Source organism: Melitaea cinxia, chromosome 10 (genome assembly GCF_905220565.1).
Source record: "Melitaea cinxia chromosome 10, ilMelCinx1.1, whole genome shotgun sequence".
Taxonomy (NCBI): Eukaryota; Metazoa; Arthropoda; class Insecta; order Lepidoptera; family Nymphalidae; genus Melitaea; species Melitaea cinxia.
Window position 1 is genome coordinate 1,557,463 of NC_059403.1, and position 12,615 is coordinate 1,570,077.

The 12,615-nt window shown below is 33.1% G+C and overlaps 1 protein-coding gene across 1 annotated transcript; it reads right to left on the minus strand.

Moving 5' to 3' along the window:
- Positions 1–9,072: 9,072 nt before the first annotated feature.
- LOC123657151 lies at positions 9,073–12,437 on the minus strand. Its single transcript, XM_045592730.1, has 3 exons — positions 12,147–12,437; positions 10,531–12,037; positions 9,073–10,383 (listed from the first exon to the last, which is right to left on the minus strand). The coding sequence occupies exons 2-3, from the start codon at positions 12,016–12,018 to the stop codon at positions 9,073–9,075; spliced, it is 2,799 nt and encodes a 932-aa protein (XP_045448686.1). The 5' UTR covers positions 12,019–12,037; positions 12,147–12,437.
- Between the last annotated feature and the right edge of the window lie 178 nt (positions 12,438–12,615).

The following is a 12,615-nucleotide window of genomic DNA, read 5'->3' on the forward strand; positions in this document are numbered from 1 at the left end:
CTGACCGCACGCGGAGGGTATATATATTCCTGGAAAACAAAAGACATTTTAATACGTTGAGTGAACAGTTTCAGTATTTAAATAAGCGCTCTAAACAGTTCTTGCCAAAAACTTTGTTTCCGATAGACTCTTGGTCATAGACAAAAACATGTTTACATCCAATGATAGTGATGATTGGTTATTTTGAATGTGATTAATTATATTTTATATGCTCTATGGTTTTCAAGGAAATGCGACATGGTAAGTATAAAAGCGCGGTGTATAATTAAATTTGTATTACAATCATAGAGTGGCTGTCACTTTTCAAAGAATCAGCTGTGTATACACGATCACGTGGGTGCTTTCTGTGTAAATTAGATCATCTTAGAGCGAGAATGACAAGTAAATTAATGAAAAGTAGGCAAGAGCCGGCGTTCGAATTATATTCATCGTCAACGCCTGTTCATGTCAAAGCAAATATCCTGAAAATTATCTGCGTTTATTATATAAACAACCATTAATTTCACAGACGTTTCGACATTGGTTTTACGTAAATTTATAATACTTAATAGTATAATATATACAATGATACATAATTTCCTGTATAAAATATTTTACATATTTTTTGAATATTAGTTGTATTCGTTTGTCTAAGCTAACTAAAAACTTCTGCCGTTTCGTCAAAAATATGACTTCACAAGTTATCACCAAAATATAAGAACTTAAGTAAAGTTTTAGTTTTGTGTATTTCGCATTACCCGGCGAAATAAAATATTGACTTTAAATTATGAATGTTCGATTATTTTGCATCAATATACTAAAGTATTATAAAATAATTAGTATTATAAATAAAATAAGTAGTAGTGAACTTACAAAATTATTACAATTCATATATTTTTTTAGTATAATTGTTTATACATAATATATTTACAATACATAAAATAATTAAAAATAATAACATGAAACCACTAAAACCTTAACCTGTGCTCTCTTAGTCTAATTATACATATTCATTATTTATTAATGATCACAGACAATGTACAATTTCTCTTTCAAAAAAAAATAATTAAGAATGAATTTTTAATCTTTTATTATAAAACATGAACTATTATTATATAAATGTATTGAACTTAATTTTAAATGTTCAATGTAATATAAACTTGTACACAATGCAAAGTTTAATATACTCCACCTTAATTGAATTTACCGTGCGTGTGTCTAGTGTCAGATATCTCCTTGTTGACATCTAAAATTACGTTGAGTCATATGGGTACCGCAAATTTTAAGATGACGTACAAGGAGCGTATTTTAAAATTCAGCGCCCCGGGTCAATAGTCCAAAGTAACGTATCTTTTGAACTCAATTCAGCCTTTAATATCCCATTGTTGGGCATATGACTCTTTGAACCCATGTAGAAGAAGGATCAGAGCTTAATCCACCACGCTGCTCCAATGCGCGTTGGCAGATATATACTATGAGTAACGATCGCTATTAGGTGTACATAATAACAACCGGGACCGATAGCTTAACGTGCTTTTCGAGGCACGGTGGGGAGACCCACAAGGACTGCACAAACACCCAGACCACGGCAAACATCTACATGGCCAATACAAATGTTTGTCATGTGCGGGGATTGAACCTGCAAACGCCAGCGCTACAGCCACAAACCAGTGATGTGATCGTTGCGCCAACGTTTCGTGGTGATGTGAGTGTGAGAAAAAAAAATCGATTAATAAGTAATCGATTCTTAGAAATTTTTCGATGACCTTTTTTTAGACCGCCTATTCGTATAATTTTCATATAATACTTGATGAAACTAGCAATATCCATTAAATTTCGGCTGACCTTTTTTTCGAACATTTTTTTTTATATGCTAGACTTCCACTGCCACTCGTGCTCGACTTGCGCCGCCCATCGCAAAATGCCGTTCCGGACCATGGCCCCTTTGGGCCTAGGATAATTACGCCCATGTGTACAATAGCAAAAATAATTTAGAGATTTATAGAGATGCTGATATAGTTGATCCTCTTCTATAGTACTATATTATATACGTATGTTTACTTATTAGTGTAGTATTTAGTCATCGTCATCATCATCATCATCACTTTAGCCTGATACAGTCCACTGCTGGACATAGGCCTCCACAAGTTCGTGCCAAAAATGGCGTGAACTCATGTGTTTTGCCCATAGTCACCACGCTGGGCAGGCGGGTTGTTGACCGCAGGGTTGGTTTTGTCACACCGAAGACGCTGCTGCTCGTCTTCGGCCTGTGTATTTTAAAGCCAGCAGTTAGATGGTTATCCCGCCATCGGTCGGCTTTTTAAGTTCCAAGGTGTTAGTGGAACTGTGTTATACCGTAGTCGCCCCTACGACATCCACGGGAAGAGAGGGGGTGGCTATATTCTTACTACCGTAACCACACAGCATATAGTATTAGTATTGAAATAATCCATTCAAAAAGTAAATTATTGAAAACATCACCTAAAAACAAATGCAACAATATGGAAAAGTTAGTTGATAGGTTGAGGCGGGAAGCGCAAATGGGCTACATATATAGAAAATTGAATAATACAAATTGGGAAATTTGTATTATTCCATTTTCTAAAATAACAATTGTACATATGAATCTCTGCACAGTCTGCAATATAATGTAACCAGAAACACACTAATCAGGGATTAAGGTTAACTAACGATTTATCTGAGGCCCATTTAGCTGATTGTAGCTAAAAGTATCCAACAGATACAATCTATATATATACAAAAAATGGTGTCATGGGACACCAGGTAGGAACAAAGTTCCTTCGGATAGTATGAAGCAACACAATTTGAATAAAAAAATGTTGAATTTTATATATATATTTTCTAGTTCTTGATTTTTTTTTAATTTTGCTGATTGGTTTTTATTAAGTACATAAAAGTATTTAGGAAATTTAGTGTTTTAGAAAATAACAAATATCGTAAAATAAAATAAATCTAACAACATAATAATAATAATTCAAACTACATATTAAGTGAAATAAAAAAAACATGTCTTTATTCATTTTTGTCAACACTCGACAGTATAAAATTACTTAAATAATTTAAAAAAAGTTTACTAGTAATATTTTAGTTTTACAAACTTCTTATTATACAGTCGTGTAACTGATATTACGTCACTTCCGTTATATATTTTTCTTACGGCTTTAGTATCACATTTTTCAGTTCGGTCGCCCAGCCAAATGTCAAACCTGCCGTAAGGAACTTCGTTCTAAAAATGAATGTTTGTCTGTATGTCCTTTATAGAATCCTAAACTATACATTTGATCATGTCATTATCTTCAGCAAAGTGTTGTGCATATGAAGTACAAAGGTTTCTGAGTTGGTACAACCAAAAATAAAAAAAGTGTAGCAACGCGTGCAGAGCACGTCTAGTTAATTATAAATATTAGTACTTTAACTCTTAAGAAACGATATACCGTGGTATGAAAAAAAAATAGGAAGTAAAATCGTTTGAAACACTACAGTTACGCTGAGAATGAAGTTTTACCTCACAGCGTCTCTTCCGTACCTTTCACTACGGAATCATATATGTTTATTATTATTATTGTTATTTTTTTATGTCACTAGGTCAGCAAACAAGCGTACGGCTCACCTGATGGTAAGCGATTACCGTAGCTTATAGACACCTGCAACACCAGAAGCATCGTTAGCGCGTTGCCGACCCAATCCCCAATCCCCCCAGGAGCTCTGGTCACCTTACTCACCAACAGGAACACAATACTGCTTGAAAACAGTATTATTTTGCTGTGATCTTCTGTAAGGTCGAGGTACTACCCCAGTCAGACTGCTTCATATTTTGAGCAGGAAATTCCTGCTGTGCCCTACCTCAGTTAAAGTTATTACTGTAACACTTTTAAAAATATCACAGTAATCATTCTTAAGGAGAAAAATCCAGTTGCGTGACGGAGCTGACACACAGTTTTGAGTTCTTTCTCACCATTAAAATCTACTGTCAAATATATCTATACACAGCCTCTGAATCAAGAAGTTATTTAAAAGTTAGTTTATTAGTTGACGTGATATCAGGATATAGCAACCGGTAAAATAGTTCATAAATCAGATCCACAACGAGAAGTGCCCGGTAGCAGTCCTGTAGTGCGCAATCTATGCTTGCAATCAATTGACCAAACGTATTGACCCAAAATAGAGACTTCCCGTTTCTATCGTCACCATTCAAATTGCGTATCGTCACCGTTAAAAACGTATGAATTTATGTTTGTAATATATATATACATATATATGACGGGACTTTCGCTGGGAGATAGCTGGTGTAATAACGAGTAACTGAGGCTTTTTTTATTTTAGAAATTTATTTATTTTATAACTCTGCGAACTAATAATTGTGTTTGCTCGCAAACGAAAAAAAAACCGACTTCAATTACATCGACAATAATACAACGTAGATCGGCGAAAAAATAGTCAAGTAACTACGCGTTATCAAAGATTACTCAAAAAGTGGTTATCAGATCTCGATACAATTTATATGTGATCACATGACAAACATCAGCTTTCGATTAAATTAAAAATTATCAAAATCGGTACACCCAGTAAAAAGTTATTGCGGATTTTCGAGAGTTTCCCTCGATTTCTCTGGGATCTCATCATCAGATCCTGGTTTCCTTATCATGGTACCAAACTAGGGATATCCCCTTTCCAACAAAAAAAGAATTATCAAAATCGGTATATCCAGTAGAAAGTTATGCGGTATAATACAACGTAGGTCGACGAAAAAAGCGTCAAGTAAAAACGCATTATTAGATATAACTCGAAAAGTAGTTGTTAGATCTCAAATAAATTTAAATGGGACTAATTGGCACACACCACCTTTCGATTAAAACAAAATTTGTCGAAATCGGTCTACCCGGTCAAAAGTTCTGATGTAACATACATTTAAAAAAAAATACAGTCGAATTGAGAACCTCCTCCTTTTTTGGAAGTCGGTTAAAAAATAGCTTTTTTGATGCATGCGGACAAAGTCGCGGACACCGCTAGTAAATTTATAAAAAATGAATTGATGAACATAATTTTACATAAGTATCAAAATTTAGGTAAATACTACGATTATTAAGTATTCCTATTCAGTGGCGTAGCGTAGTGTTTTGCCGCCCGAGGCCGAAAATTTACACGACCCTACATTTAATTTAATCTTTTTTCTAAATTAATTTACGACTCTCGTTGCAAGCATAATTTTCATTATGTTCATTAACCGACTTTTATGTGTTTTACGTTTCGTACGCATTGGAATTCTTTTGTTGTCAGTTTAAAAAATCTACGCGACGCTACGCCACTGTTCCTATTAATTCTTTAGACTTTTGTTGTCTAAAATCACAAATTAATTTTAAATAATACTAGTCAAAAACAAAATAATGTAAGCAAAGATACATACGTCATTTTAAGTATTGCGTCATAACTTCCTATAATAAATATAAAAAATAATAATAATCATAAAACTTCTATTATTAGCGTATTCATCATACGGTGATACGCATCAATCCTTTGTTCTTATTGGTGTTATGTAGTATTAAACTATAATTTGTCATAATTACGTACTTGTTGTAGCACAAAAAAATATGAACCTTTTGTGCGTTGACACTATTTCTACTGTGAGGGCCGGTGATGATCTAATACAGAAAGCGTGTAAGGTGGCGCCACTGGTATTTGCAAACACCTTTTAAAAAAGAAACCCAAAGTTAAGTTTTTTTCATTTACTCTTAACATTTTTGAATATCATTTACTATCACTTACTCTTACTCATTTTTACGTTAGAAAAATAGTCGATATAGATCAGTAAATCGAACACGTGAATCAAATCTGAAATACCACTTTCGAGTTCCTAAAATTTATTTTATGCTGGGCAGTAAAGAAAACATCTTGAGCAACACATCTATGAGAAGAAATTCTGCGCCACAATAATCACCAACCCACTATAGAGCAGCATGGTAGATTACCCATGGAGGAGAAGTCTGGCCTTTTCGCCGAGGCCAGCCGGTCGCTGGAGGGATCCTGTTGCCTGCAGATCCGGGACCCTCCAATTAAAGCGGCTGAAGGCTCCCGCAGGGGTTTGGTCTGTACTGCACCCCCAAGTGCTGAAACCGACATACAGTCTAGGAATGTCTACCCGGGCGTCCTGGATATCACCCGTAAATGGGTTCTCCTGCGATACCAAAAAAAAGGATGGCAGATTACACTAAAATTCCTTCACAAGAGTAGAGAATATTATTCAGAATTCTTCCACAATTCGTACACAACAATTCGTACATAATATTATATAGCATATGGTTAATATCAGTAATTATTTGTTTATATTTACAAAAAAAAAGTATTACCAAAATATTTACGTCGCCCTTTTTGAACCTAATGTTGTATTGCTCAACGTGTTGGAAGTATAAGACAGTACTCCACAATGTAATTATTAATTACTGCTCAGACACGGCAATTGAAACTGGCCTTCATAACCAGGTATACGTTTGACAGGCGTAAGCTATGACTATGATATATCAATGACTATGATGCGGTTACGTCAAACAGCAAAACATTGCATAGTCCACAATTAGAGGTCCAATACGATTGGTTTCTGACGGAGAAAAGTAATCATTAATATTAAGAAATTAATCTAAGCATATTTATTACACATACAAGCACATACATATAATTCAGCTTATATAATATTTTTAAGCTGTGTGGCTACAGCAGTAAAGAACATAGTCCCCTCCCCCATCTCTTCCCGTGGCTGCCGTAAGAGGCGACTAAGGGATAACACAGTTCCACTACCACCTTCGAACTTAACAAGCCGACCGATGCCGGGATAACCGTCCAACTACTGACTTTGAAATACATAGGCCGAAGACGGGCAGCAGCGTCTTCGGTGCGACAAAGCCAGCCGTGCCGATGAGTTCATGCCATTTTTGGCACGAACTTATGGAGGCCTATGTCCAGTAAGGGACGATAGGCTGATGTGATTCCAAAATAATATGCTTTTGTTATATATATATTGTCTATCATCTCAATTAAATTAACTTAATCAACCAATTTGAGTCAAAATATTGAATATTATTCTCGATGTAAATCATGTTTTGTCGTAAATTACAACTTTAAAATGAAATAAAGGATACTTAAAACAGGACCAGCATTTAAAAATAGAACAAAAACATTATTTTAACAAAGGAAATATTAGCAATCCTTTAAAAGTTGAGTCACTAGATGGCGAGGAATCTTGTAAAATATGCGAATAAAGTGTTTTACGAGGTTTTCCGCAATATAACTAATAATCCTGGTGGGAGGAAATAAAAGCATCCGTGAGTTGTCATGGAGATCGAGCACATCCTAATGAGTGCAAGGACGTGTCGTGTCAAAACGACGGAGCAAGCCGGGGTATGATTACTACTCAGGAAAAATCGTCCGCAACGGTTTTCTTTGCAAGTCGCGTCATCACGTTAACAATTCTACCAATATCTACGCTATGTGTATAATTCTGATATTCTGTGCTGTGCTAATACATATATATATATATATTACATCTTCCACATAATATATTTCTTATGTATAATCTAACAAAGGTGTTAATTTCGATTGCACCGATCAATCTCCTTCGTAAATGGTCAATTTTACGTGACATTTTCATAATATAATTATATTTTACTTAAAGGTCAGTCAGTAGTTCTCTACGAGACTTCTCTTAGTAAACTGTGTAAGGAAATAGGCAAATCTACTCCCAAGCGAACGTTATTGACTGTAGCGTCTAAAACTAAAAACAAGGACTTAAGTCCTTAAAGGGTTAAAATTTTAACATAGATGGCAGCACGTGTATCAAGCTAAATGATTTAATTATATAGCGTTCAATTATAGAGAATGTTAATATTATATTTTTTTAATTAATTGACTTCTTCAACATAAAACGATAATTTGTATTTTTCAAAATGTTTTTCAAAATATTCACAAATCCTTTAATTACTTGTGCTATTCGCTAATAGATGTCACTTCTTGAAGAGTTTGATGGTATTGTCATATAAGGGCAATTTTTTATTTTGTTGTCGATGTTGCAAAAAGGTTAATTTAAAAAAAAGTTCGTATTTGTGAGGATAAAATAACTAAGTTTGATATGTTAACAAGGAAAGTACGTAAAAAGGCAAGAAAATCTACAAATTAATCAATATTTTATGAAATAACTGAATTTTCCTTTGCTTTATTGGGAGTTATTAATCCATTGAGTTACGAAATGTTAAACATTATAAACCCTATAATATAACTCAGTATGCTTAAATGAAAGGTTTTATTTTAGAAATAATAAAGTACTTTTCAGTAATCATCAAAGAAAACCAAGAAAAGAAAGAAAGATAGCTGAGTATTTATATCAGTAATTCCTTTGAGTTACATTACTGATATGGCCTAACTATTATAATTCGCATAGCTATTAAGTTAAAAAAGCTCAATATCAAATATTATAATTATCTATAAACCAACATCTTCTAATATTAAATAACAATCGTAAAAAAGTCGTACTAAACGTAGGTATAACACAAATTAATATTATTTACTTACTAAAGTAGAGGACAATTTCTCAGTGGAACGTAACAAAATTGTAAGGCAATGTTCACTATGGCTACCAAAATGACTATAGATTTAAAGTTATAAAAATAAAAGTCAACTTTAAAACTAACAAAAACAATTTTATTCTTCTCATAAAGAAAATTGATTAGAAAAAAATTAAACAAACAAAATTAACGTAGGTTTTGCCTCATTTTTATCAATGTTCTTAGTCTAACTAAATTCTGAAAAGTAATCAAATTATATATATTAAAAAAAATCCTTTACTTACAATAACAAATAAAATCTCTTAATTTATTATTGCACAAACAACCTGACAGTTGACTTAGATAAGATGTTACCTACTTATTCTATCAGTCTTCAAATAATAAAGTTATTTTAAGATCAACTAATACTTATTCTCTAATCCTCGAATCATTACAATTATAATTAATCAGTCTTAGGTTTTAGGCCATACCTACTCATACCTACTCGTGCCAACTCGTCTAGGCATTATAAAAAATATTTTACTCACTTCTGCACACATGTATCACAGACATAAACATCATCAACTTCTAATTTTGAACTTGTGATGCACTTTCCACAGTAGAATAGTTCACATTTAGAACATTTCGTCATGCAATTATAAAAAAGATAAATATTTTTACATTTGTTGCACGACACAGTGCGTTTAATCGTCGTTTTAAGTGCTCTTGAACTTACTGGATTTTGTTCAGTTTTACTTTTGACGATCTTCATTTTATTTGGTGTTAATAATATCCTATTCTTTAATATTTCAATTTTAACTTTTTTTAGAACAGGCTCAGCAGAGGAACATGCTACCGTTGAAACACGCTTATTTCTTGGTCTCGGAGTTTCCGATTTATCATTCATCTGGATAAAAGTTTTGTCTGCAACATGGTCAGTTTCAAATGGCTTTGAGATTATAGAATTATCAAACAATAGTTGAAATTTACGGTCTGCAGTATTGTCCGTGCTAGGTGTCGTAGTCGCATCGTCGTTTGCATCAAAATAGGGGAGGTCGTAAGTAGCATTTATGAGTTTTTTTTCTTCCTCATCCAGCATCAAGTCTATTACAATCCCATCTAAATCTTCTGGTGTGGTGTGTGCCGGGTAGTTATTATCATGAGCATATATGACGTCGTCAACATTTTGCAAATTTGTATCTATGTTCATAATATCAGAATTCACGGGAATTGGTAAGTCAGCTTGATTGATGTCCACATTTTCCTTGTTAAAAGTCAGTACATCAGGAATTCTAAGTTTTGGTAAGCAGTCTAAATTGTCAACATGAATATCAGCTGCAAATGTAATCACCTCAAAATTAGAATTACATTTCTTGGCGACTTTTGGAAAAGATTTTTCTTTCTTTTTAATGTTTAGTGAATACTTGGGACAGTTTGTTCCGTCAGTTACAGCATCATCAGAGATATCAATAACTGTAGACTCGGAATTAGCAACTTCCAGGGAAGATATGTTGTTAAAAGCATGTGTTTTTGGATCAAAACAATTACACAAACCCCTATTAGTGCCACAAAAACAAGATAAATTCCTGTACTGGATGAGGCCTGGTGAACAAGATGAGAGCTGATGAATTTTCATAGTGCCAATAATCGTTTTGAGGTTTTGTGGCACAAGTTTTTGTATATTTTCAATGTCATTTTCGGGTATGTATATGATCTTTACTAAATTCATACATTTTGAAAGATGCTCGTATGCTTGTGAACCGTTCTCAACATCCCTGCCAAATGCGACTTGACGATCCAACGCTCTTTTAACAGAGGCTCCGATCCCATCAGCTACTCCCTTTCCATGACCTGCCTCGGAAAATGACCAGGTAGTATAGTCAAGTTTTAATTTTTCTGTGAATAAATTGAGCAAATAAAAATTTTTTTTCTGCCTATATTGGGATGTAGGACCATCTGAATAAAAATGGATCACTTTTGTTAAATTATCTATTTTTCTCACCTCATTTATTACTGGCAACAAATGTGCCCATATCGCTGCAGGTTCATGAGAATTATTGTCCGATATAGTACAAAACGAAAGTGATTTTTTAGCCCAATAAATCATACCGGTGTGTAACGTGATTTGATTTTTGCTGGCCCCGAAATGTGTTGCTTGTATTTCTTCACCCATTTTACATGCGTAATTTTCCGAAAAATCACAAATAATTAGCGCTTCGTGTCGTTGAAGGTTCTTAACACACTTTTGGTACTGTTTTTGCTGGTAAATCCAGTTAAAATGATGCATTTTAAATGTTTTTAGATTTTTTTCAAAACAAGACCTAAGATCAAGAATGCTTCCTACTTTTTGCAATTTGAGCGTTTTTTTTGTTGTTAATTCTTTTGTGCTCTTATTTTCCGTTTTCGTGTATTTATGATCAATTACTTCCCATTGACTCCACTTAACCTGATCTTCTTTCTTTTCTTCCAAAGGCTCGTAGCAAATAGTCTTGTCTTTACATTCTTTACATTCTTCATACATGCATTTCTTCGAATTTATGTCGCAGCATAGATTTTTTGTAACTTCCAAAACAGTGTTGAAGTTATTTAGTATTCTGTATTTCTTCAAAGCATAAAACATCAACTGCATATTGTTGTGCTTGATGCACAAGCACGTTTCTCTGTTTTGCACGGCAGGGGATAGTACATAAAAAGGTTTATATTTGTTAAAAGTTGAAAGGCTGTATTTTCCTCCCTCTTTACGATACATTGTATATAAATTACGAACTGTGTCGGTGAGATATCGAATTTGCTCCTTTTTTTTTCTAAATGTACGACATTGCTTTTTTCCGGCAGTCATTCTGCTTACGTCATCTCTGACATAAAAATTTTCAATTTCTTTACGTATCTTGTTTTCGGTTTTATTTTTATTTGTTATTCTTACCATTCCTTTTAATCCTAGCAGCTTCGACACGAAAGTCTTTTTAATTATGCTCTGGATATTCTCCTTTAGAACAACATTTTTTAATGTTTGTTTTTCTTTTACGGTTTGACATTGTTTATAAGAAGTTTTTAAAGTTAATTCTAAAAGTTCTGTTCTTGCTTTCAATTTTAAGTTGTCTTTTTCAAGCGTCTGAATTTTTTTTTCTGTTGAAATTTTTAAACGGTAAAGTCTTTTTTTATAGGTATTTACTAGTTTTGTCAATTTTTGGTTTCTTTTTAAAGCAGTCTTATAATTCTTAATCAATTTACTTTGGTTTGCTATTTTTTGTTTCTTAGTACCTTTTTCTTCCTGAACTAAAAGCTGTTTTTTCTTTTGTTTTTGCTTACGTTTCTGATTTCTCCAAATTTTTCGTTGTTTTTCCTTTTCCTTCTCCGTCAGATCTTTAACTGTTTTGCTTTTAGATTTTACATATTCAGCGTGTTTCTTTTTAATACTTTCCAATTTTTCTGGATTTAGTTTTAGTCGTTCTCGATACCTCTTCATACGTTCTGCTGGTGTCAAAGCCATTTTTGTAAAACTTTATTGTCTAAAACAAAATTATTAAGTAATATAGTAATATTTTTATATAAAACACGCGGACAAAAGTCGTAATAATACTTTATGACACCTTAGTGAAAAATATTAATTTTACGTACATGTATCGCGCCTTTACCCTTACATTGAGTTACAATTTGTTCCACTGAGTTACAAAATTTCTCAATGGAACGTAACGTTTTGTGTGAGTATACAAAACTATTACTTAAATATTCAATGTTAAACTTGCAATTAAACTTGTTTAGCGATAATTTAGGAATAAACACAATAGGAAACCAATTGCTTTTAAGCAAGTACATAAAATCATGCAATTCACCCGAGAAAACTACGTTTTTAAATGGAACAAAATTTTTACACTGCAACACGTCTTCTCGCCCAGCCGCTAGTTTTTGTAATATAACATCTTGCTTTCCACGTAGTACGAATATGTTTAATTTTTGTACCTATTTACGAAACAAAAAATTATACATTTACAAAAATTTCAAGATTGAATCATTACTAGATATATAAAATTATTAATAAAATATCATATTATATTTCAAAACGAACTTAAATATAGTTGTAGATATA

Excerpts from the sequence above, each read along its gene's own strand:
- LOC123657151 (XM_045592730.1), bottom strand. The coding sequence starts at position 12,018 with ATGGCTTTGACACCAGCAGAACGTATGAAGAGGTATCGAGAACGACTA. Across the intron at positions 10,384-10,530 it reads TGTTGCCAGTAATAAATGAG|GCAGGTCATGGAAAGGGAGT; the intron begins GTGAGAAAAATA and ends TCATTTTCCGAG.